This window comes from Mobula hypostoma, chromosome 2 (assembly GCF_963921235.1).
Source record: "Mobula hypostoma chromosome 2, sMobHyp1.1, whole genome shotgun sequence".
Classification (NCBI taxonomy): Eukaryota; Metazoa; Chordata; class Chondrichthyes; order Myliobatiformes; family Myliobatidae; genus Mobula; species Mobula hypostoma.
In genome coordinates this window covers 195,931,129-195,958,971 of record NC_086098.1, presented here as the reverse complement: position 1 = coordinate 195,958,971, position 27,843 = coordinate 195,931,129, and the positions used below count along the sequence as shown (strand labels likewise).

Here is a 27,843-nt window from a genome sequence, read left to right as displayed (position 1 = left end):
GAATTGAAGTTGACATGAAGACAAAAATTACTAGACGGAAAATTCTACTTCAGATCTATAGGCAGAATTGGCTTTTATGGGCAGAATTGATTTGCTCATACAAGACAGAGGAGTCAAATGAACTCATTTTGGCTGGAGGTCTGTACTAGTGCTGTTCCATAGGAATCTGTTCTGGGACCTTTGAAAATATGGATGGGTGGGTTAGTAAGTTCATAGATGAAATAAAGGTTGGTGGCATTGTGGATAGTGTAGGTGATTGCCAAATGATGTGGTGGGATATAGATTAGTTGCAGATATGGACAGAGAAATGGAAGATGGAGTTTAATACAGCCAATTGCGAGTTGTGGAATCTTTGGGAGATTAAATGTAAAAGGACAGTGCACAGTTAATGGCAAGACACTTAACAGTGTGATGTACAGAGGGATTTTGTTGTGTAACTCCGTAGTTCTTTGTATGTGATTGCAGAGCATGATATGTAGTAAAGAAGGCACATGGTGTGCCTACCCTTATTAGTCAAGAAATTGAATGCAAGAGTCAGCAAGATATATTGCAGCTTTACAAAACTCTGGCCGCAGCTGGAGTATTGCATCAGGCCTTGGAGAGAGCGCACAGGAGGTTTGCCAAAATGCTGCTTGATCAGATGGTGTTTGCAATGAGGAGAGGCCGAGCAAACTTGGGTTGTTTTCTTTGGAGTGCTGGACACTGAGCAGAGAGCAGAGAGGTTTATAAGATTATGAGAGCTAAAGATAGAATAAACATAGACAGCATATTTTTCCCAGATTTGAAATGTCTAATACCAGAAGGCTTGCTTTTAAGGTGAGAGGAGTTAAGTTCAAAGGAGTTGTGTGGGCAAGTATTTTTTTTAGACAAGAGTGTGGTGTGTGCCTGGAACGTGCTAGCAGGGGTGGCAGTGGAGGAAAGTACAATGGAAGCATTTAAAAAGTACTTAGATATGGACATGAATATGAGGAGAATGGAGGAGTATCGGCCTTGTGTATGCAGAGGGATTAGTTTCGTTAGGCATTTAAATATTAATTTAATTCAATACACTATTGAGGACAGAAGAGCCTGTTCTTGTGCTACCTTCTAGTGCTGTGAGTTCTGAGATGTCTGATAAGGCCAATGTAGGACTTGCCATAGGAGTGCTAAGAGGTGCTTGAAGGGCAGCAGATGGGTAGCTTTGGCATTGGTGTGCTCCTTCTGCCATTTACATTTATCTGTGCTCTCAACATAAGATTGTCATAGCTGGGTGGGAGTAGTGGGGAAGTGTAGTGGTGATAAACTCCCACAATCTATTAAATTCTCCCAATGGCGTGCAACTCAAATAGCCTCTGACAACCAAGTCCAACTCCTGGCCTTCAGGTGTGGACCTAGCTAGTAGGCCCAGCGGAACCATTTCTACTGATAGCAGAAGGTGCAAAGGCAGGTTACTGGGTGCCTTAAGATCAATCACTCCATGCAGGTGGGGTTCATCAGCTGTGGTTGGCGGCTCATCTAGGAGAAAGAAAACTCTAATCTCAAATCTCCACTGCCTTGTGGCTATGCCCACTTATGGAGAAGGAATAATAATAGGCATCCGTTAGTCTTGTGAGACCACGGATTTGCGCCTTGCAAGGTTTCCAGGGTGTAGGCCTGGGCAAGGTTGTATGGAATTCTGGCAGTTGCCCATGCTGCAAGCCTCCCCACTCCACGCCACCGATGTTGTCCAAGGGAAGGGCACTAGGGCCGATACAGCTTGGCACCAGTATGGAGAAGGCTTCTGGAGTAAAGCATAATGAAAAATCTAGGGCTGGGGTTTTGAAGGCAGTCTTATGTTGAGCTTAATGCTGACAGCAATGCCTCTGCTGACATGAAGTTTTCAATGCCATCCGGAATGCTGCTTCTCCATGGAAAGGGATACCCACAAATTGTTGGGAATATTGAGTTATGGGAAAAGTTTATCCACAAATTGGTGGGAATGTTGTGCTTTTTCAAGACCACGCTTTCATCATTTCTTCTATTTGAGGAATGACAGAGCTCAGAATCTCTTTTGGACGAATGGTCTGGCATGTGATCAACTGCCTTGCCCATTAAGGCAACTTAGGGATTCAGTTCTCGGTAAGGTTGAATGCTGAGCAGTCAAAAGTGAACACTGACGTTGCATTGCTTATTCTGCCAGTGGAATTGGGAGACTAATATGTCAGCGAAACAAAACCACACCCATTCCTGATACACAACAGGTTTTCTTGAAATTTTGGCACAAATTATATACAGTAATTTTTAAAGAAGTTTTGTTTTATTTGTCACATATACATCAAAACATAGAGTGAAATGTGTTGTTTACATCAAATCAAATCAGTGAGGATTGTGCTGGGGACAGACTGCAATTGCTATACTTCCAGACCCAACATAGCATGCCCACAACTTACCAACCTAACCATAATTGTACGTCTTTGGAATGTGGGAGGAAACCGGAGCATCTGGAGGAAACCCACACGGTCAAGGGGAGAACATACAAGTCCCTTACAGACAGCAGCAAGAATCAAACCTGGATCAGTGACTCTTTGTGCTGTAAAGCAATTGTGCTAACTGCTTTGCTACCATATGGCTAGAGGTTTACACAGGGATCAAAGCCCGTAAAGGACAGCATCATGTATCGGAATGCCTATTAACAATTTGGTTTAAATATCCTTGTGCACCACAGGCACGTTAATTAAAAACTTGCAACTTTTTTAGAAAGTATTTGGTATGCTTACCTTTATTGGTTGAGAGACATTGAATATAAAACATTGGGACATCATGTTGCGGGTATCAAAGCATTGGTTAGACCACATTTGGAGCTCTGGACATCACAATGCAAGAATGATGTGGTAAAAGAGAGAGCAGAAGAAACTCACCAGGATGTTGTCTGGAATAGAGGGCTGTTGTTACAGAGAAATTGGTTTGACTGGGTTTGCATTCATCCGACTGAAACATATAAGATTATTAAGGGATTGGACACGCTAGAGGCAGGAAACATGTTCCCGATGTTGGGGGAGTCCAGAACCAGAGGCCACAGTTTAAGAATAAGGGGTAGACAATTTAGAACGGAGTTGAGGAAAAACTTTTTCACACAGAGGGTTGTGGTTCTGTGGAATGCTCTGCCTCAGAAGGCAGTGGAGGCCAATTCTCTGGACTCTTTCAAGAAAGAGTTAGATAGAGCTCTTAAAGATAGCGGAGTGAAGGGATATGGGGAGAAGGCAGGAAAAGGGTACTGATTGTGGATGATCAGCCATGATCACAGTGAATGGTGGTGCTGGCTTGAAGGGCTGAACGGCCTACTCCTGCACCTATTGTCTATTGTCTATTAGAATGTGGAGGCCTGGTTTTATAAAATTATGAGGCAAATATAAGTAATTTTTTTCCTCCCCTAGAGCTGAGCAGAATAGAACTAGAGCACTTAAAATTAACGTATGAGGAAAGATTTAAAAGCAATCTGAGGGGTATGTTTTTCACACAGAGGGAGGTGGTTATGTGGAACAAACTATCTGAGGCACATACAATTACAATGTTAAAAAGGAATTTGGACAGCTAATTAGACAAGAAAGGTGTGGAGGGATATAGGCTTAATGCAGAATGCAGGGAAATGGGATTAGTGTAGGTCAGGTTGAAGGTCGGATACAGCCTGTTGCTGTATTCTGTTATTCTATGAGTGTTTGAAAATTAAATAAAGATTAGTAAATGCTCTGCAGCTGTAGCACAACGAGCTTCAGCTTGTTGCTTTGGGAGAAGTTAGAACAAGAAAAACAAGAAGTAAGGTATGTACTCAATGAGTTAATCTGCTTCTAATGCCAAGATTCTTGGTACAACCTGCATAGAATGAGTGCATACAGTCAGTTTACATAAGTCAGAATCAGAATCAGGTTTATTATCACCGGCATGTGATGTGAAATTTGTTAACTTAGCAGCAGCAGTTCAATGCAATACATAATCCAGCAGAGAGAAAAAAAGATAATAAATAAAATAAAACATAATAAACAAACAAGTAAATCAATTACGTATATTGAATAGATTTTTTTAAAACATGCAAAAACAGGAAAACTGTATATTAAAAAAAAAAGTGAGGTAGTGTCCAAAGCTTCAATGTCCATTTAGGAATCGAATGGCAGAGCGGAAGAAGCTGTTCCTGAATTGCTGAGTGTGTGCCTTCAGGCTTCTATACCTCATATCTGATGGTAACAGTGAGAAAAAGGCATGCCCTGGGTGCTGGAGGTTTTTAATAATGGATGCTGCCTTTCTGAGACACCGCTCCCTAGAGATGTCCTGGGTACTTTGTAGGCGAGTGCCCAAGATGGAGCTGACTAGATTTACAACCTTCTGCAGCTTCTTTCGGTCCTGTGCAGTAACTCCTCCATACCAGACAGTGAGGCAGCCCATCAGAATGCTCTCCACAGTACAACCATAGAAGTTTTTGAGTGTTATTTGTTGACATGCCAAATCTCTTCAAACTCCTAATAAAGTATAGCCGCTGTCTTGCCTTTTTAATAACTACATCAATATGTTGGGACCAGGTTAGATCCTCAGAGATCTTGACACTGAGGAACTTGAAGCTGCTCACTCTCTCCACAGGACAGGAGTTTCCTGATTAACCAATCATGTGCTCAAATTTTATGTGTCTTTTCACCTAGTATTGTCTGCAAGAAAGTCTTCCTTGACTTCCAGGCCAAAAATTAGCAAGCTAAAACAAATACAGGTGTTCCCCACTTTTCGAACGTTCGCTTTACGAAACCTCACTGTTACGAAAGACCTACATTACTAACCTGTTTTCGCTTTCAGAAGGTGTTTTCACTGTTATGAAAAAAATCAGCACGCGAAAAAATCAGCACGTGATAAAAAGCCGCGCGCGCCCCAAGCAGCCGCTCTCCCCAGATTCAGAACGGCATTGCTTTAACATGATGCATTGAGCAGCCGTTTGCAAGATGGGTTCTGAGGTATTGGAAAAGCCTGAAAGAGCTCGTAAGGGTGTTACATTTAGCGTAAAACTAGACATGATTAAGCGTTTCGATCGTGGTGAACGAAGTAAAGACAAGGTGAGTTTGACTTGTGGAAACTGATGAAGACGATGTTGAAGAGGTTTTGGCATCCCATGACCAAGAACTGATAGATGAAGAGATGATGCAATTGGAACAGGAAAGGATAACAGTCGAAACCGAATGCAGTAGCGAAATGATCGTGAAGCCACTGCGTGAGATTTTCGCTGCAATGAAAAGTACGACTTTAATTTTGAAAGGGTATGTCGGTTTAGGGGATATTTGCAAGATGGATTCAGTCCTTACAAAGAACTGTATTATAGAAAAATGCGCGAGGCTCAGCAGTCAAGCACGCCTTCCACATCAGCCCCAGCAGACAACGAACCTCGACCTTCGACATTGAGGCGGGCAGTCATAGGAGAAGGTGAGCCGCCTGCTCTAATGGAAACAGACGACGAGATGATACCCCAGTGTGCCACCACCCCAACACCCAGGCAGCGGGCAGATACTGTACCGATTTGCGGAGAATACAGCAGTAGCCGGGAGACACACAGCGCATCTTTAAGAAAAAAGCCGAAATAAACATTCTAATTAATTAGGTGCACCCCACACGTAAATGTCGGCCCAGATCAGAAGCGATGCAGTTGGCAATCGGCACTGATCTGAGCCGACAATGGACTCCTGCATGCTTCGCGGCAATGTATCAGTCCACGGCCTGGAGGGTGGGTGCCACTGCACCACCCAACCTGCAACGACTCAGTCTAACACACCATCATCAGTGTGCTCAGCACTGAATCAACTCTGGTAAGTGATACTACACTGTACGTACATTATTTCTACTTTATATCGGCTGTGAATTTTTACGTGTTATTTGGTATGATTTCGCAGCTTCATAGCTTAAAGGTTACTGGAGAGCGAATTGTGCCGTGTTTCTGCGGAGAGCTCTTGCGTGAGATTTTCTGCCGAGAGTACTTGCGTGACATTTTCGCTACGGAGAACAGTGCAGTAATGATTGTGGAAAAGTATTTCTATTTTATATAGGCTGTGTATTAATCATATTATTCCCGCTTTTACTATATGTTACTGTTATTTTAGGTTTTATGTATTATTTGGCATGATTTGGTAGGTTACTTTTGGGTCTGCGAACACCCACAAAATTTTCCCGTATAAATAAATGGTAATTGCTTCTTCGCTTTACGACATTTCGGCTTACGAACCGTTTCATAGGAACGCTCTACCTTCGGATGGCGGGGGAAACCTGTAATTTAAATTTATTGATGGCTGTTTGCCCAACAGCACTAGACAGATCTTAGGACAAATCAACAACATCACTCAAAGATGTTGACGTGAAAATCCAGTTAAGGAAATAAAGAGACATAAACTGGGACAATAGAGGACTACTATTGTCAGGCTGCTATTAAGGCACAGGGTTAATATAAAATACGGGAACCTCACTGATTTTGTTATAAATGTTTTTCCAATTGTGCTTGATACTAACTTGAGAAAAGAACTTTCACTTTGTTAAACTCCAAATTTTATTTAAAAAATGGTTGGTGTAATATGAAGTACAAACAATTAAGATTCTAAATTAAATGTGAAAACTGAAGAGCATTATGACTGAGGAACATCTGAAGGAAATGCTAAAGAGTGAAAGTCTTACCTTTCTCCTTAGTTTTTCCAGTTCAGGTGCACAGTTATCAGCCTGTGTAGAAGAGGAGTTGGAAATCTTTTCCTGAGCTTCCACATCTCTAGAGGAAATAGACATAATCCCTTAAAACACTGACAATTTATGGAAACATGACATAAACTATAACTAATTGACCAGTGACAACAAAATATCAAGTAGTTGCAAATTTTTTTTTACATTTTAGTATTAAACAATAAAGTTAACTATTCTAGACAGCTCCGTACTGGAATTTACAGACCTTTTATTTATATTTTATTGACATAATATAAAAGTTATATTTGATAATATTGACCAAAATGAGCAAACGAGATTTTCTATTTACTATTTTTGCAGAGATATTAACTCATTTTAAATAGTTAAAGTAATTTAAGTTGCAGAGAAATGCTACCATATGTCTGCATTAATTTGCTGACAGCATTTAATGGCTTCATTTTTTATATATTCTTCTATCAACAATTTTTTTGAAAGAAAGCCTTGATTTAAAGTGGTCATCATGCTAGGTCTGGAGGTGCAGAGAAAAGTTTGTGCAACTGGTGGCTTTTCAAGTGCAGTCCCTGCCCGTTTTTCAGTATTATTTTTCAATTTCCATGACCAAATTATGTTCACTGTGCATAGTAACAATATGTTAGATGCATCTGTAGCACAATATTTACAAGGATTAATAGTTGTTCTATAATTATTGGCATCCTACAATTTTGCAATGTTTAATTTTAACTTTTAATGTTAACAGATATTAATACTTGTAATATTAGTACTTATAAAATTAATGTAAAAAAGAGCAGAGAAGAATGAATTTCTCTTACGAGAGAATGAAAGTTAGTGCAAGATAAGCAAGTTCATTTATTCAAAACCTCCTAAAAGTAAATTTTTTTGAGTCTGTGTTTTTTAAAATCATCTGAGGAAACAAGAATGTACAAACTAAAGTACCACTATTAGGGCACAGCAGTTACTAATCAAATTGCATTGCTCTTTTAGAATATAGACGTCAAGTAATTCTTTACTTCAATGCAGTTAAACATGCTGTACATGCAAAATGGGTGTGCAAACTGATAAATTAATTAACTGGTAAAGGTTGAGATGCACATTTTGGTAGAATGAATAAGGCTACATACTTCCTGGAATTTAAGAGTTCAAATAGGATGAATAATAAAGAAGGGGGAGAACCAGTGTTATGTTACTAAGTTTTCAGCAATGCACTAAGGATAATTTCTGAGGGATGGAATTTGAAAGCTTGGGAATACTCTGTACATTTTGGAGTGCCCTTTGTATTTATAAGCTCCACATCAAAGTGTGAATAGAAGGCATGGGCAAGACACTTAAAATATTTAGAAGAATGATTATCAGAACTGAGAGATAATAAATATGAGGAAAAATTGAAGAAGCAATTGCTTTGGATAAAATAACTTTGTCAGATTCTGTCATGATCTGAGCCAGTCAGAGACTGGCACAAATCCAAGCACATTAGTATCAAAACTGTTTTTCACAGATCACAAAAACTGATAGGAGAACAAGATCACTCTACATTTATGTTTCTTATGCATAGTGAACACCAATTGCATTTTAAGCTTTAGTCAGAATTAGAAATTCGACAGACTGAGGAACACAAGATATATAATTATCATAATTTAGTTTCACAAATTATTAACTAAATTTAAACAATTGTAGCATCTTTCAGCCAAATCAAAACAGAAGAAATATTTAGTCAGAATTTACAGGATGAGTAATTTAAACAAGCTTAACCATAGCTACAGTAAGAAAATCTCCACAGAATGATGAACTTCCAAGTATGTTATGTCGGACTAGATGTTAATATCCCTTATTTCCACCCCTGAGACATGCTGCCTAGACCCTGTGGGGTGACCAAGTGAGTGGTGGCATCTTCTGGGTTATCAAGTGGGCACCTTCTTTCCTCAGTGTTTTGCTGATAGGCCCACGACACCTCCGGAGGGTTCAGCAGTCAATCCCAGCGACCTGGCCTCACCCCCTAGGTGCTTTTCACTCACTTGGGGGCCCAGATGGAATCCTTTCTCTTCATCCAGAGCCACTGACTACCCTTTTCAGCTGCTCTGGAGAGGTCTTTGACTGCTTGTCGATGTGTCTTCCCTCGTACTCCCAACTCCCGGAGTAGCCTTGATGTTGATGTGGCTACAAGTCCTATTTCAACCGGTCGGACCCTTGCTTTCCAGCCACGTTGTTGTGCATCGGCTGCAAGCTCGGCACACCTCAGCTTCTTGCACTCGTAGGGCTCCTCCGCTGCATCCTCCAGGGCACTGTAAACGCGACGATGTAAACAAAATGGAGTGAGGCTGACCATAGCACAAGGTCTGGTCTGAGGTTGGTTTCCGCAATTTCAGTTGGGAAGCAGAGCCACCATCTTCCAATCACGTGCTCCGTCCAGCCACCCGGTGTCTGGTCTCGATGTATTGAGTCTGGCTTGACCCTCACCTTCCCGGACAAATGCTGTTAATGGCCAATGGGATGAAGTGGGAGGGAGAGCGTTGACGCTCATCCGCCGACTTTCCAGCACGACTGCAAGACAGCGTAGCACCTGGTTGTACCTCCAGGTGTATCGGCCTTGAGTAAGGCTGGTGTTGCAGCTCACCAGAATGTGTTGCTGAAGTCAGGCAGAGGGAGCATGTGGGGTCCTCTCCAAACCACTGGCTGAGATTCATGGGAGACGGCAAGACATTGTAGGCAGCCCTGATGGTGAAACTCGCTCTGGATGTCCCCATCTCCCACAGCTCTTTCCAGGAGATCTTTCTTTTCTCCACTCCCTCCCATCTCATCCATTGCCCTTCCCTTGCCTGAGCGACAGCCTTTGCGCACCTTGCTGCCTCCTCCTGCCGACGTATCTCCTGTGTCACGAGCCTGTGTCTCTGAGATGGAGCAATCTTGTTCCAGGCTGGTGTACTGTCCCCAAGGCCAAGACCGCTCCTCCCGTGCTGCACTCGGCCCACGATGTCCCTATGCTTGAGTGCCACCTTTGCTTGCTCGGTTGCTGCTGATGGAGTCCATTTCCTCCCAGTATCCAGGATGCGGGCAGCTTGTGCTACAAATGGATCATTCGCCTCTGTTAACATCATCTTCCATCTGACTTTGGCACACTTGTACTCCTCTGAAAGACTGGAAATGGGTCGCTCTAGGACTCCTTTTCCGTAGAGCCCTATGCTGCTGAGGCAGCTGGGAAAACCAAGCCACTTCCTTACGTATGAGCTGATCAGTCTCTCCAGCTTTTCCACCTTCGAGATTGGAACTTCATGCAGGGTTGGTGGCCACATGAGGGATGGAAGGAGCTCAAATTGCATACACCACAGCTTCAACTTGCCAGAGGGTGTGGTTCTGTCGATGCTCTCGAGGCCACTGACGGCATCCTTCCTGAGCTGATCTACCTGCTCTGTGTCTTTGAGGGATGTGTTATACCACTGACCTAGGCTCTTCACAGGCTTCTTGAAGACTGTTGGAATTGTCTCATTGCCCATGTAGAAGCGTTGGTCTACCAGCTTCCCCTTGACGACAGAGATACTTCTGGACTTGTTCGGCTTGATCTTCAGCCGAACCTGCTTGATGTCCTCTTGAAGCTTTCTCAACAGATGTACAGTACAAGCCTTGGTCATGGTGAGTGTTGTGAGATCATCCATGTATGCTCTGATAGGCGGCAGCCTCAAGCCAGGTCTTGTGTGCTGTCCTCCAACCACTCATCGAGATGCTTTAATGATCACCTCCATGGCCATGGTGAAGGCGAGCGGGGAGCTGGTACAACCGGCCATGATTCCCACTTCCGGATGTTGCCACACTGTGGTGTAATCTGCTGTTGTCAAACATAGCTGCATGTCCTGGAAGTAGGCCTTAAGGAGGCTTGTGAGGGCCACTGGGATTCTGAAGAAGTGGAAAGCAGTCTAGAGGAGGTTATGAGGGACTGAGCCGAAGGTGTTGGTGAGGTCCAGGAACACCACATAAAGATCTGTTCCTTCCTTCTTGGTGACCTGGATTTGATGCCAGATGGTGCAAGCATGTTCCAGACAGCCAGAGGAGACCGAGATCCCTGCTTTCTGCATTGATGTATCAATCAGATGGTTTCTTTGCAGATATCTTGACAGACGATGAGCTACCACACTAAAGAAGATTTTGCCCTCGATGTTTAGGAGACTAATCTGACACAATTGGCCGATTTCTGATGAACCCTTTTCCTTTGGGGTCAGGATTCCTTCGGCTCTCTGCCAGGATGTTGGTATCTCCTGCTTACGCCATACCACCTTCTTGAGCCTCCAGAGGATCTGCAGGACACTGGTGCATTTTTGTAGAGCCTGTACGGCACTCCATTGGGACCTGGGGCTGATGCGGCCCTTGCTCTATCAACAATTTTCTCCACCTCACTCCATCTAGGTGGGCTGATATCTAGTTAGTGTTCCAGTGGATGGATTGGTGGCATGTCAGGTGGGAGGGTGATCTCTTCACCCTAAGGGACAAAATAACAAGTGGTCTTTCTAAATAAATGAAGAACTCATAATACAGCAGATCTGTTAGTCTCTGTAAAAGAGAGGGAAAAAATCTAATGTCTTGCATGTGAAGTCCCTGTCGGACCTACAGGTTATTTAAAAGGGATGGAAAGAACAGGTGCAGGTCACGTACATGAATGGTTTCTCTGTAAAGTGAGAACTTTATAAGGCATTTCCTAAAATAATGGAAATTAATTGATAATTTTCATAAAGTAATGAAAATGTTTAAACTAACACCGGCCAGCTTGCTAACGTCAATCCACGTGATCTGTACAACAAATAACAATAATTATTCTGTAAATTTTCATTACACAATGTATCTTAAGTAAGGTTTGAAATAAGAAATTTGAAATAAGGCACATAAGATTACCAAGTTATAATCCTCTTCCAGGTTGTTCTGATCTTGCTTTCATAACAAAAGAGGTTCTTTTAATTTTCTTTTTCTGCAGAACTGAAGAAGGTACATTCATTTACCTCTTACTTTGTTTTGTCATCCATTTTGGCTGTGCATCTTTGGATTCTGGGAAACTATATTCTTCTGAACGCTTGCTCTGGAATCTTTGTGAGAGAGTATTGAACTGTCCACGATTTGCACAGTCTAGTCAAACAAACAAAAGTATTTCACTGCATTATTATCAGTATCCAACAATTCTAGTGTGAATGACGATTTTTCCATTCATTCTCTGAAACATTCACAAGCATTAATAATGAAATCCTTTCAATGTACTTAATAAAAATGGAATTTAATCAATCCTATTCAGACTACATTTTCCTTCTGTGAAGAGATGTTAGCAAATTTGTAGAGATGGGTGTTTGCAGTGCTCCCAGTAATTCACAAGTAAGTAGTTACTTAGATTATAAATACTTTTCCATACTATTCACTCTGGCTAACCTCTAAATCCCACAAGCTGGGACAGAATTAACTAATATCATGCGTCATTGAACAAGGGCAAATATTTTTCCAAAATTTTCCCCTTATTGGAAATTTTGAGCTTCCATCAAGATTCTTTCACTTTCTTCATTTTCTTTGTTTCATGGCTGTCTGTGGAGAAAATGAATCTCAGGGTTGTATACTGCATACATACTTTTGTTAGGGCGTTTTTGGGGTTAGGACATATAGCAACTAACTTCAGCCACCTATCTTTAGATCTAAATATGGACTGTAGGTTAAATTTAAAATGCAACTCTGGACAATGGAATCCTAGAGTTGTGAAGCAGTTCATTGTAGGACCAGACAATGTGGAAAGTCGGTGTGAAGAGAGGGGTGAGAGAGTTATGAGTGGTTCAAAGAAAGCAAAGCAGATACATTGTAAACATAGAACTATCCTTTGATCTTTAGCATATAAAATCTGATGTAGTGTTGGGTCAAGTAGGCCTCTTCCTCTGAAAGGGTCTCAATATGATGCCTGCTGTGTCTCATTTTGTTGTATGAAGAGATTACTTCATATCTACAAGCTACTTCTCTCTGGTGACTTTGTTCATGCAACAACATTTGGGGCCTCATCCAGGGATACCTTCTTGTGACCCATTGTGTGGTCAGTGATCTCAGCAGTCTAAGTGGGTGAGTATTTTTTTAAATTAAATTGCTGCCCTATTTGATTAGACTCTCGTTAAGTTGGCCTTTCCTGGTACACATTTATTTTTTGCCAGAAGGGTCAAGAGGAGATACTGTTAAGGCATTTTTAGGGTTAGGACATATAGCAAATAACTTCAGGAAGTAACTTCAGCCACCATGCTTCAGATCTGAATATGGACTGTAGATTAAATTTAAAATGCAACTCTGGACAATGATATCCTAGGGCTGTGAAAACAGCAGTTGATTGAAGGACCAGACAATGCTGATTAACATTGACAGGGTGGGTGTGAAGAGGGGGGTGTGAGAGTTATGTGTGGTTCAAGGAAAGCATTGTAGATACATTGTAAATAAAGAATTGTCTTTTGATACATAGCATATAAAATGTGATGTAGTGTTGGGGTCGAGCAGGCCTGTTCCTTCAAAAGGGTATCAATATGATGCCTGCTGTGTCTCTTTTTGTTGAATGAAGATACTACTTCATGTCTACCAGCTACTTCTGTCCGTGACCTTGTTCACGCAACAACACATACTTTGACAATAAATGTACTTTGGATCCTTTGAAATTATGTGTAGCTGACATTAATGACTTTATGAAGATTATGCAAACCTGTAGTGCACCAACTACACATACTACTGCTTATTTCATTTTCGGTCTTAAAACCATGGCACATTTATTCTTTTTCCTTCCCAAGAACAACCTGCAGTTGCACAGTGCTTTTAATATTAAACAAAATTTTCAGAGAATTGAAGATCAAAAAAAAAAACTGCAGATTATGACAATTTGAAATGAAAATATAAAATGCTGGAAAAGCTCAGCTAGTCAGGCACTGTCCATGGAAAGAGAATTAATGTTTCAGGTTGAAGTCATCAACTGCTTATGGGGGGATTTTGACCAGGAACAGCTAAATTTGTTTTTCTTTCCATAAATTTGCCTGACCCACTGAGTTTCTCCAGTATTTTTAAACTTATTTCAGAGAACTTAATGGATTTACAAGACTGTTGTCAGGGCTGGGGAAAATTAGCTATGCAAAGAAATTAGATAAACTAGACTTCTTTAGAGCAGAGGAGGCCAAGAGATAATTTAATTGAGGTATATAAAGATATGAGGAGACTAGATAAAATATATGAAGAGGGCAAACTTCCTTTAGCAGAGTGGACAAAAAAAAAGAGCAGCGATTTGAAATAATTGGTAGAAGGAATAGAAGGTTGTTAAGGAAATATTTTTCCACATTGAGGCAGGTAGAAATTTTGGAATTCACAGCATGAAAGGGTGTTACATTTTCAGGAGCAATGCTCCTTGGATTTGGATGTATGCTTGAAGAGCTACATCCTGCTGGGCTATCAACAAAATATCAGAAGGTGGCATTGGGCTGGATAGTTCTTTTCGAACAGTATGGATGTGATGGAGAAATAGCCTTGTGTGACATCAATTTTCTTCAATCCTTTTCCTATAAAATGATGATGTTTTCATAGCCATGGTGAGAGGTGAATTTTAAAATGGTCCTCAAGGAGGCTTAGGAAATGGAAAAAAAAAGGTTTACAAAAAGAGTATGGGAGTAGCAGCAAGGAAAAGGAATACAGGCAGAGCCAGAGAATAGGCAGCTCAGAGTTCTGAACATTAGAGGAAATAACAGACTGAAGAAAGAGAGAAGACATGAAACTATTTAAGCATAGGAGCCAGTATGGGTGAACATGGATTGACATGGTGGGTGAGTGGATGTAGCATGATAGGATAGTTTTGGATGTGCTGAAAACTAGATGGAAAATAGAAAAATAGCTGGAAAATATATTTAAATAAACAAGTTGGAAAACAAAGTTTCAACAATGAGAATTGCAGCAGCAGATTTACTGATATGACGGTTGAAGACAGTGAGAGGGAGGTGAAAATAACAGGTATTTGAGCTGCAGAGGATGTCTAGCCAAGTTGATGTTTGACTAGTAGTTAGAGAATAATGACTTACGAATGACATGTATGTGCAAGGTAACCTCCTGCTCACCAATGACACTATTAAGAGGAAGAATGTAAATGTGGAAGGGACCAATGGCAGATGGATTTAAGATATTTCAAAAGGTATGGATTTGGGGATGATGTGGATGTTCTTGTGAAGAATCAGAATCTAAATGAGGAAATAAATGTAGTTGAGGAAGATTGTGGAAGAGAAACATCTGAGGACAATGATCTAGACTAGGGGTTCTCAACTTTTTTTTATGCCATGGATCAATACCATTAACCAAGGGAGCTCAGGTAGGGAACTCCCGATCTAGACTAATATGTCAAACACTGTGGATGAATCAAGGAGGAAAAGTGAACTGTAGAGAGGTGGTGTTATTAGTGATTTTGATCAAGATCTGAACCAGGGAATTACTGGGGAATTGACCTGCAAAGTGACAAAAGAGGGTTTTAGGATTGTAATTATGGTGATATTGAAAGCCACTTTGGAATTTCTGTACATGCATTATTTAACATGACAAACCTAAACTTCCTTTTGGTGATCATAACTCTCCAATGACAATGTTATTTTGCAATTGAGGAAACATTTCAATACATTTTGTTCTAAAATATTCTGAAACTGAGTACTTGTTAGAACATAGAAAAGAACAGCACATTTGTGGGCCCTTTAGCCCACAAATCCCTTCTATATAACCCATAACCTTCCATTTTTATTTCACCTATTTGCTAAGCGTTTCTTAATTGTCCCTAATGTATCAGCTCCACCACCATTCCCAGCAGTGCATTTCAAGCACTTACTATCTGCGTTTAATCCTACCTCTGACTTCTCCTCCACTAACCTTAAAGGATTTCATCTGGTATTTGGCATAGCCACCCTGGGTATAAGGTGCTGGCTGTCCACTCTCTCTGTGCAGTGGGGAAGAGACAGTAGCTTACCTCTTTGCAGACTGTGAGTTTGTGACGAGGGTCTGCAGAAAGACGGAAGGGCTTGTGCTGTTTTTCATCCTGAGCAACTGTGTGACAGAGGCCTCTCTGATCTACAAGTTGTTCCCGGGGCACCCACAGAAACAAACATCAAGTGCTGCTGGCAGATCATTAACTTAGTGAAAGATGCTCTTTGGTCTGCCTGAAATTTGTTGGTCTACAAGCACATCGTAATGCCCGTAGAGGAAAGCTGCTGATATGCACATTCCAGGCTGCAGTAGTACCTGCAGAGGGATGAACTGAGACTTGTTGCAGCCACTGCAAGGGCTCTTGGGGAAGGACCATGGTGTAGGGTTCTTCTCCCACTGCAGAGGGAGGTGGTGGGCGAGGGGAGGAAGCCCTTCAATTATTGTAGTAGTTAGTATACCACCCCAGTGCGATTACTATGTAGGAATGTAATTGTAGGGAAAGCATTGTCCACATATGCAAAGAATTATGTACTTTTGTCATTTTTATTATGAATAATTTGTATTTTGTTAAAAATAGTGCCTCTATCAAGTCACCACTCATCCTCCTTTGTTTCAAAGAAAAAAGCCTTAGCTCGCTCAACCTTTCCTCATAAGATATTTTCTCTAATCTTGGTGGAATACTGGTAAATTGCCTCTGCCCTTTCACTGAAGCTTCCACATGCTTCCTTTTATGTGGCAGTCAGAATTGAAAACAATACTCAGAGCCTTTTGCCGGATGTTTGCAAATATTGAGAGCTCATTTTGTCCATGAGATCCTCCGCCCACACCTTGATTATATTTCTACTCAGTTCACTCTCCCGGCCATGACAGCTAATCATGTAAATTTTCCCTTCTTCCTGCACACTCTTTTCCTTCCAGTTAAATCATTCCCTCTGTAATCCCTCTTCCTGACCACCCTCTGTTCTTTAGAACTATTGCTCCCACTCCAAACACCCTTCTCTTTGCAAATTCCTTTAATGTGCTGTTACCTTTCAAATACTGTATATGCTCACTTTCCTGCAGCCTTATTTTTGAAACTTAAATCAAGTTCCTTCCTTTAGTGCAGTACCAGTCTACTCTTGCTAAAGCTGTAAATGAAATCTTGTTTCTCAGTGACACTGACGAAATAAAGCTTCTTATTATTCTAGATTAGCCTGCAGGCTTTGACACAGCTGCTTAAACCTTCTCTAATCCCATTTCTCCAGCATCCAAATGGGTGGGACTCATATTTTTCCAGTTTTATTTCTGCAGTCACAGATACAAGGCTTTTCTTCCCATTCCTGTGCTGTTACCTCTCAAGTACTCCATGAATACATCGTCAGGAATCTCTAGTGATAGAAGAACAAGAGTGGGAAGAGAAACCATTACTCAGCTCCATCCTCCCCCTGGACAACATTATCCATAGCTACAACATACTTGAAAACACCTAGCACAACCACCTTTCCTGACTGATGCTAGCACTTAATTTATTCTGAGATCTAGCCTTGGAAGAGCAGGACTGAATGCTGGGAAGTGTCTTCTGTCTCAAGTCGTTGTCATATGCTGAACAACACCATTTGCAGTGGACACACCTGACTTGATTATATGACCAAGACTGCTTCCTTCCATAATATTGCCCCTGGTTGAGTTCACCTGCTGAAACCCCCTCATCCATGCCTCTGTAAGCTCTGAATATGGCTAATTTAAAGGCTGCCTGGCGGGCCTCTCATTTTACACCCTTCACAGATCTGAACTCTATTACTCCTATAATTTCACTTAACACCCACTTTGTTGCCAACCACCTTGATTTAAAATTCCCGTTCTTGTACTCGTGTCTTTGTCCAAACACCATCTCTGTTACTTAGAACTCTGCAAGATTTACTTGCTCCTCCAATTCTCATTTCTTGGACATCCCAAGTTTAATCATCACGCCAGTAATAATCAACTGTTCAAGTCTTAAGAAATAGCAATCATTCTCTGATTTTCTTTGCCTCCCACTCCTATGTCTTTGATGAACTGTTTCTAATTTTGTCCAAAATTGTTCTTATATATTGGTATTGAATTTTGCTTAATAGCACTCCAGTGAAGACCAAACGGACCTTTGCTAATTGCTACACAAGTTGTATTTGTGCTAAGTGACAAAACTGATTAGAAAGATAGAAGAGGAGAGCATACTAACAAAAGTTACAGGTTTCTTACTTCATATGTGGATACTAACTTTGAGTATCAATTAACTCCAATGCATCTGAGAAGCAACTTCTTAAATTGTTTTTTTTAAAACACTGCTTTGTCAAATCTATCTGTACTCACATCTATTTTTGTTCGTGCCACTAGGTGGAGGCAAGTACACCACAGGGCAGTGTTTTAGCACATGTGCCAATTGGCTTCCATCCACAAAGCTGATACTTTGTTCAAAATCACGTGCTTTTTGAATCTGGGAATTGTAGCTTGACACAATGTTTTAATTTAAAACATGTCAAGCCAATATTTATTCTATAGTGTAATCAAGTAAAACTCGAACATTCCTTCAAGTTATTCTATTAAAATTATAAATACTTTTTAGTAGCGTGGCACTGTCAGCACTGAAGCTGTACATAAAGGGAAACCTTATTCACAAAAACGCATCAGCCACTGCTTCATACAGCTGCAGAGATGAGAAAAGTTCACAGCTCAGAAAGGGATGGATTGTGCTTTCTAATAGGTTTTTAAATAAATCATAATGTTTTGCCCAATGTGAGGCATTATGCATATAATCATTTACTGTAGTCAGAACCAAAAGCGTGAGTAGAACTTAACAAAGAACATAGTGCGCAGTACAGACCTTTTGGCCCGCAATGCTGTGCCAACCTTTTAACTTACTCTAAGATCAATCTAACCCTTCCCTTCTACATAACCCTCCATTTTTTAAATTATCCATAAACATTTTGTACGTTGAGGAGCATAAAACAATACTGGGCATTATTTTGTATTTCTCAAAGCCAGAATGAATTTTAAATGGAAATTATATTTTCAGTCAGATTCATATATCAATGTCAGCAAGACCAAGGAACTGATTATTGACTTTTAGAGGAGGAAACCAGAGGTCCATGAGTTAGTCCTCGTTGGAAGATCAGAGAACTTTAAATTCCTCGGTGTTATTATTTTGGAGGAATGTCCTGGGCTTGGCACATTAGTGCAATTACAAAGAAAGCATGGCAGTGCCTCTACTTCCTTAGAAGTTTGCAAAGATTCAAAAGACATCTAAAACTGACAAAGTCCTGACGAAGGGTCTCGGCCTGAAATGTCAACTGCACCTCTTCCTACAGATGCTGCCTGGCCTGCTGCGTTCACCAGCAACTTTGATGTGTGTTGCTAAAACTTTGACAAACTTCTTTAGATGCGTAGTGGAGAGTACATTAACTGGTTGCATCACAGCCCAGTATGGAAACACCAATACCCTTGAACAGAAAACCCTACAAAAGATAGTGGATATAGTCTAGTCCATCATGGGCAAAGCTCTCCCCACCACTGAGCACATTTGTACAAAACGTCATTGCAAGAAAGCAGGACATGCTCTCTTCTCTCTGTTGCCATCAGGAAGAAGGCACAGGGGCCTCAGGACTCACACCACCAGGTTCAGGAATAGTTATTCCCCCTCAATAATCAGGCTCTTGAACCAAAGGGGATAACTTCAGTCAACTTCACTTGCACAATCATTGAAACATTCCCACGAACTATGGACTTACTTTCAAGGGCTCTTCATCTCATGTTCTCGATATTTATGACGTATTTACGTGTTATTATTTCTTTCTTTTTATATTTCCACAGCTTTTGTCTTTTGCACACTGGTTGAACTCCTAAGTTGGTGAGGTCTTCTTAATAATTCGGTTATGGTTATTATTCTACTATATATTTATTATGGTGGCAAGAAAATGAATCACAGGGTTGTATATGGTTAAATATATGTACTTTGATAGTAAATTTACTTTGAAATTTGATATCCTGTATTATTTTTCTAAACACAGAAAAAATGTATAATGCTTCTGCATTTCAGATACTTAAATAAACTGAAGCTATTACAATAAGCTCAGTGATATAACATGCAATATTTCACTATTACATGATTTTATGTGACGTATCTTCAATATAAATTCAATTTGAAATTCCCAATAAGCATCAAAATTCCTTGAGTTCTGTTTGATTTCTAATATTCCAGAAGGACATCATCAGTAGGTAAACAGGCACCTGAGATATGTTGTGTCAAGATCTCTGAGGATCTAACCTGCTCCCAACATATCGATGCAGCTATAAAGAAGGCAAGACAGCTGTTATATTTCGTTAGGAATTTGAAGAGATTTGGTTTGTCAACTAAGACACTTGAAAACTTCTATTGATGTACCATGGAGAGCATTCTGACAGGCTGTATCATTGTCTGGTATGGGGGGGGGGGGAAGGGGAGTGCTACTGCACAGGACCAAAAGAAGCTACAGAAAGTTGTAAAATTAGTTGGCTCCATCCTGGGTACTAGCCTCTGTAGTACCGAAGACAGCTTCAAGGAGCAGTGTCTCAGAAAGGCACTGTCCATTATTAAGGACCCCCATCTCCCAAGGCATGCCCTCTTTTCATTGGTACTGTCAGGAAGGAGGTACAGAAGCCTGAAGGCACACAATCAGCGATTCAGAGACAGCTTCTTCCCCTCTGCCATACAATTCCTAAATGGACCTTGAAGCCATGAACACTACCTCACTTTTAAAAAAATATATATTATTTCTGTTTTTGCACTATTTTTTATCTATTCAATACACACACACACACACATATATATATACTGTGATTGGTTTACTTATTTTTATTTATTTATTCTTTCTATGCTATCATGTATTGCATTGTACTGCTGCTGCTAAGTGAACAAATTTCACAATACATGCTAGTGATATTAAACCTGGTTCTGATTCTAGTTCCTATTCCGCAGAAATCAGAACATTATCCACCAGTAGATGCATTAAATTGGATCACATTGCACTGCTTTTTTTTCCAGTGATTTTACCCAAAACAAATTGCAATAGTGACCAACAGTACCAAATCGTACCAACCACAAAATTGGGTGAGAACTACTGATTGCAATCTATGTGAGCTTGTCCAATGGCTGCCCAAAGTTTGGTGCATATCTAATGATGCAAATTATTTTAAATTTGTGCTTCTACCTTTACCGACATAAACTAGAGCACCTAGCTCTAGAAAGCGACATTTGTTGAACAAATAAAGGACAATATAAGCATAGTAGATTGTGGTTTTCCAACAAATTGAAATTAAAATGTCACATTGCTGACACTTGGATGCTTCACACAGAAGACTCAGATAACAAGTAATAGAGAACACCTCCAACAGTCCTTTTTGTGCTGAAATTAAGGAGTACAAGTTCAATGGTCATACTTCTTCATTCAGGTAAGATTTAGGTCAGGCAGCACATATTGAAATGGTGCAGAGAGCTCTCTGTGATACACTGTATGATCTGGCAATGACACACAGCAGCCAGTGCAAGAGGCAAAGCAGTTCAGAGATCTAGGGCTGAGGGCCTGGAAGTTCTTGCAGAGACGGCCAGAGCAAGAGTAGCAGGACAAGGGTGGTGGTTTCTTTGGGAATTTTCCAGTATAATGTCTTCTCACCAAGTTAAGAAATTATACAATGCCCAGATGGGTAATTCAGAATTTGCTTATTAAAAGGCACACTTCTCAAGCAGTCTGCACGTTCAGAAGATTACCTTGAAAACAAGCAACCGCCCTCCATACTTCATTCGAGCTGAGCCTGAGAGATGATGGAATATGGTGGAACAATACTGGAGGTGAAGTAGCAATGGAAGAATTGAATGGAAGAATGAACCGCCTGAATGGCTCAATGATCACATATTCCTGTGGTTCATCTCTGACCATAGGGAACATTGTCCTCTATACTGAAACAGCACCAGTTAATGAGCTTCTTCCACTCTGGAACCATAAGATAGTGAACAAACTTCTGGCATTACAAAATACAAAATGAGCCCTGAAAGATTTTTCTCTAAACACGCTATCCCCTATAAATCTGACTATTTTAATATGTCTTCACTCGCCTCTAAACTAATATGTCCTCTATAATGGTAAGCATTTTATCGCCCATTTCTCCAGTGGCTGGCCTCATTGTCTACATGGGAGGAAAATCAAACAAATTTTCCATTGCAACGGGTGAGTTGCTTTAACTTCCTTTCTATGACCCTTTAAAGGCCATCTGAGACTGTCATCATCCTGGCCTTCTGACCCACCCTCTTCATGAAATGGTGAGCTAGTTACCTTAGTTGGATCTTGGAAACTGAATACTGCTTAATTGCTCTGAGGGTACTTTTTCTCTAAACAAATAAACTTAATAACTGCAGGTCAATCAAGTCAAATGGGTCTTTAACTAAAGATAGTACGTATTTACTGAAGCTTACCTTCACAGCAGTCCTGCCACATCCGCAGGTCGATTTGAGGAATTTCCCTGCAGTTGACAAAGCCCTGAGGATAATTTGCCACTCTGAAGACATCAGGTTGAACTTGCTGGATGTTGTCGCCGTTGTCACAAATGACTCGCGCAAGCGAAGCTTGCTTTATCTGAGTCAACTGGGCTGGGCTGAAGACTCCTGGATTTTCATACCAGAATCTGAGCAAATAAAAATGTGTCCCATCATCTCACCAATTCTCAAAAAAGATTTTGGACCTTGTGAGTGGGCAAGTCTTTATCCTCAGTGGAAAGTTCACAGCATGTTAAAAAAAATTGCTCACCAAGATCCCAATCTGTTAATTGTTCTACTGGGAGCTTTGACAATGGTACCAACATAACAATTAAAAGCAACTAACAGTGTTTTGCCTAGATATCTAAAATGTTGGTAAGATGTTACAACTTACTTTCCTGTAATATTAAAGAAACTCTTTAAGAGATCACTTTAAGTTGTCATTAAGTGATTAATAGCCCAAATAAAGTTTACTGATGCAAGCTTACACTTGGTCTGGCCTTTCAGAGACATCTTGGACATTCTTTTCCTCAGAACTTGAATATTTTGATCTTCAATAACTTAGATTCACACTGTCCTAAAAGTACACTCAATGATAATGTAAAACTACAAAAGAATGGGTTTATTAAAAAATCCAGTTTACCAGCTGGAGAACAGTTCAAAATACTTTAGGCTGTTGCTATTTTAAATGCAGGATTTTCTTTTTTAGTTATACTAACCATTGCAATGCTGAATCACACAGACAAAGACTATCTTATTCTGTCTTTGGATTATTAAAGAGACTACAGTTTGCATCAACATTCCTGAGCCAAACATTGCATGTCCATCCAGAAAGTATTTGAGCATGCAGGCTCTCAATTAGCACAAAGTCTAGCTTAGACACGTTTCCCACTTCTGTCCTAACAAGATTCAGCAAAAGCATACAGTCAAACTAAAGGATGCATGATTCAACATGGGGGAGGGAGATACTAATTGGTGTTGGTAGTGTGGAATTGTGAGGGTCAAATTTACGAGCAAGAGATGTAGGTATGGTGTTGAAACAAAATTCTTTTTAAAGCCCTGATCTTGCCTTCTGCAGTAACATGTAAAGAATAGATGAAGAGATGAGTTCATGTGAATCAAATAGATTCTGTTATTTGTGCTCTCTGTTTGATCACTGCTATTTTTTAGAATGGAACACAATACAAGATTCTGGAAGGCTATTATAAAATCACACCTTACTAGAAGTTTCCATGATTTGTTTGAAGTTTAAGAGGTCAAGATCACTCTGTAAAATGTGTTAATCCCAAAATGGTTTTACAGCTTTTTCAAAATTTAACAATGTGCCTCCATCAGTCAGTTCCCTCAACCTGCAAATTGCATCAATATACTTTACAATTTGTTTTTTTTATCTCTGCAACATCCTATGAAAACAGAATGAAATATTCCAGTAACGTAAAATAAACTAGATGTAAGAAGCATACCTTACTGGGATTGACAAGCTAAACAGTGGTCTAAACACCCACATTTTACAAAAACTTTTCCAGTTATTAATTGATATGATTTTATGGTCTCAGAGGCAGCAAAGCACATCATCCTGCTGGAGCTGACAGTGCCGTCTGGAGGAGGTCTATGAGAAGAAGCTTACCAAATGCGAGAAACCGTTCAGTGACTGTCAGAGGCAGTGCATGCCCCTGCTGAAGTGGGTTGCCAGGGTTTTACTGGGCAGTCTCTTCACAAAGCCCTCAATGCACTGGGCATCGCTGGTACAAGGAGGCAGAGAGCCATCAACAACATCACTGAGGCAGCAGAGAAAGCCTCAAGAAGGGTCTGGATGAAGAGAGCAAGTCCATGGTGATCTGCAGCACATGCTTCCTGAACACAAGTCGTGTCTTGATCAACCACGGCTAGGTCGCCTGGGTGAGGTTATCTGGTGTTGAAAGACCCGAAACACCCGATGACCCCAGGATACATCACTGATGATCTGTTCAGAGCATCATGAATGTAGTCTTCAAATTATATATATTAAAAAAATCTGGAAGTGGTTTATGGACACTTCAATATAAATTACATTCTTTTTCAGTTGATCCCTTAATGTTGCATATTTACCTATCTCCCTCTCTTAGTCTACGAAATTGAGTACTAAGCAGGCAGAGAAGCGTTGGTCCCACCCTCGTCCCAGGTATCAGATCTTCCACCATCAGAGCAGGCCATAGGTCTATGTTCCGTGGGGTACCATACAGCCTGCAACATTAAGATTACAGCATTAAAATTAATTACTGGGTAACATGACTTAAGTTAATCAGCCAGTTTGAGATTCTCAGCATCCAGTCTCAAAAAAAAAACATTTGAAAGCTGTTGGGCTTGGTAGTGCGACAAAATGCAGGCATTCCATGCTGAGCTGTGATTCCGGGTAGCAATCACTAAAATAACACACATAATGTATTTTAGCATGAAAAGTTATAAAATGTCACATCAGATATATAGCAACATTGATCATTTTAAATAGGGTCTTAGAACAAACCTAATTTAGATTTAAAGTGGCTAAATAAATAATTCTTTATCTTTTATGATGAATGAAAGGATTTATCAAACTAAGATGGAGAGAGCTGAGCATCGCATAGAGCGAGCGAAATCAGCTCTCGCCTCCGATCTGGGCTGGTGCTTAAATGGTCTAAGTAGGGATTCGCACCTCGCAGTAGGAGCCAGCTGCAGCAAAAGGCTCCAGACCTAGACCATGCCACTCTGCACCTCACTTCGGGCCCAAATTCTGTTGCCCAGCCTGAAGCCGCTCTCAAGCTCTTCAGATCAGCTCAGCGCCCAGAGGGATCAAACCTCTCAACCGGGCCAATTGAGTGAGCATCGGAACGTCTCTGCCTGGGCCCCGACTTTCGGTGCCTGGAACAATCCAATCTCGCTCCCAGGCCAGCTGTACGGGCATTGGAACTCTACCTGTAATGTTTCTGCAACACACCACCTAGGTTCATCCCCTGAGTTTGCCTTGTCGTCACTCACCCCTTCATGGTTTGCAGCAATAAGTTAACATCATTTACCACAGAAAAGGTGTTATAAGTGATATTTTTAGTTGGATTTCTTGTCTTTTTGACTACCAGAAGCTGTTGCACACGTTTGGTAGCGCCATCTTAATCAGAAGTCATTTCTGACCTAAATCAGCAATTTATCATAATTGTATCAATGAACTTCCAATCTGCAACATTATGCAAATTAAACAAACGAGTCAATATGGAGCTAGGCATATCATTTACATTATCAAGGTACTTCCTAATGACCACATGTTGCAAACAATTTCACTAGTGTGAATACAGTCTATATATGCTTTGATAAAGGATCTATAACCAGAAGGTTTCCTATCTAAAACATATAATGACAAATATGGACAGATATCTATTTAAGTTTAAAAGGGGAGGTGATCCTTAAAAAGAATCAGAGTGCCTTTCAAATAATGATTTTTATTTCTTGATCATGACTTTATCTGTAAACAGTCTTACAACCATTGCCTATCAATAGTGTCCTGCTTATTTTGCCTATAACTCCCTTGAAATAGTCTCAACAAAATTAAAACACAGCATGAGGATTATCAGGAAAGCAACACTGGCAAGGGGTTGTTGCACAAGTCAAACTGAGAGGAGATTGGGAAAGCCATCAATTTCAATTGTAGGCCCACTCTGAAACCAAGTAACTTGGAACAACCTTAAATGTTGATCAAAGGGATCAGGTGAATACAACATGATTTGGTAAATGCCATTTTGTTTTTAGGTAGATTCCTCAGTCTAAGATGGTATGAGTTCAAGCTGTCAAATTCCCATTCCTAGTCGATATTGACCAGTTGAAAAAAGATTGGATATAATTTGCTCCAGGTTGGGAGATTTCTCCCAAGGAGACAGTAATAATAATCAAAATAGGAAAAAGAAGGATATTTGCATTGGTCAATAATGCTAGTGTAGTTGGAGTATTCCAATTTATACTTCATCCTGTGCAGTAATGTAAAAACAGTGCTCTTGGAATGACAAGTGGAAAAGTTGAAGTAACTTTATTTTTAATACTCAGTACAATAGGAGCACACGTTCTATTACAAAAGCTGTATGGTATTTTGTCCGCTTACCTTTCTAGCTTTCTTCGAATCTCTGGGTTCTTGATCTCATTTTTTAAATCCTCAAAATCGTGTGCCGACGTGAGGTTACAGAAAACTCTGTAGTCGTTATAGGGAGGTATTCCATGATCACGCCCACGTTGGATATTCATGGCTGCCAAGTCCAGGGAGACAGCATGCACCATGGAAAATAACTTCTCTGTGAGCTCCAAATTCAAAAGTTCCGTTGGAACCCTCATTTTCCCAGCGACAGCAAACAGTCCACGAAGAAGTGGATCTACACCACCCTCTTGGATGAGTCTGAATGGCGAGAAGAAAGCTTTGTGCAGTGGAAGGTGTCCTTCAGGAATTGGCTGGAAGGATTCATTTAAGCGATAGAGAATGGGATTGACAAGAGTGTGACCAAAGCGAAAAGCTGCTGTTGCAAAAGCATTGACAATTCCAGCATTGATATTTGGATTGTAGCCCTTGTAGTCCCCTATCATTTTCATTCCAACGTCTCCTAAAATTTTGGTTAGCCAGTGTTCATATGTGATATGCTGCATTTGTGCAGCAACTATTTTGCGTGCTTCATGATAAACGGTATCACCATCCCAGTGTGGATTGAGTTTCCCAAGCTCTTCTGCAATGCGGTTGTGTTCACGGAACCACAGGGTGTGCACTGCTGTCAAAGCAATATGCTCATTGGATCTATGATCCCCAGCAAGGAAGCATGGAATAGGGCTCTCATTCATATCCCGCATACACTCTGTTGGTGGGCCTGTGGCAAAAGGCAACAAATGCTTGCCAGATTTTGGGACAACCTGACCAGACTTTAACAAACCACGCTGACTGGTTAGATCCCTTAACTCTTGTGACTCGTGTTCTGTACTTCCATAAACATTTGAAGCATCAATATAGGATGTCAAGTGATTGATCTGCTCCCTTGGGTAAACTGAGTTCATCAGCAGGGAAGTCATCCCACTGCCACACACAGGACTAGATCGCACGAAGAACATGCACCGGCCATTCTTCACACGAGGATCATCATCTGGGATTAACACCGGAAAGCATGGAGGATCATTGGTGCAGAATTTGTTGCATGGTTCCCCGTCAGAAAACCGAGACATACTGAGCGCTGCCACCGTCAGGTCCAGGTCATGGTCTAGAAACTGGCCCCACTGCATTAACAAGTGCGTATATTGGTCATCAGGAGAGATTGCTTCGGTGCCAATCATTGTGGTGGAAACGAGGCGAGGTAGTGGAAGAGGGTGCCTGCTCTCCTCTGGGTTCACACTGGAGCCTCTGGGAAGGTTAAACCCATTTTCATATACAGGCTTGAGAAGTCTTTCAAAAGCAGTAAGTGATGCTCCCCACATCGGGTGCTGCAGGTTATTGCAGGTGCCATCATGTGTTCTGTACTTTTGGTGAAAGCAAATATTCATGCAGTCAGGGGAACGTCTGTGAGTTATACAGCCTGAGATATTGGCAATCATGTTCAGGTATCGTGGAGAGACCAGATCATTATAACGGTAACCTGAAGATGAAATGTTAAAACATCAGAAACAACAATGTAAAAAAAAATCACAGATACTGGAAATCAAATAAAGAGCGTTGGAGATACTCAGCAGATCAAGCGTCATTGGCAGTGTGAGGAAATTTA

The 27,843-nt window shown here is 40.8% G+C and overlaps 1 protein-coding gene across 1 annotated transcript in view; it reads right to left on the bottom strand.

Annotated features, from left to right (window-relative positions):
* LOC134342776 (peroxidasin homolog) overlaps positions 1–27,843 on the bottom strand; it is a 275,630-nt gene that overhangs the window by 8,137 nt on the left and 239,650 nt on the right. Inside the window, exons 17-21 of the mRNA XM_063041342.1 lie at positions 26,214–27,717; positions 24,200–24,334; positions 22,052–22,260; positions 11,646–11,769; positions 6,649–6,736 (exon numbers count right to left, since the gene is read on the bottom strand). Of these exons, the coding sequence (XP_062897412.1) occupies positions 6,649–6,736; positions 11,646–11,769; positions 22,052–22,260; positions 24,200–24,334; positions 26,214–27,717 (2,060 nt within the window). The remainder of the gene's footprint in view (positions 1–6,648; positions 6,737–11,645; positions 11,770–22,051; positions 22,261–24,199; positions 24,335–26,213; positions 27,718–27,843) is intronic.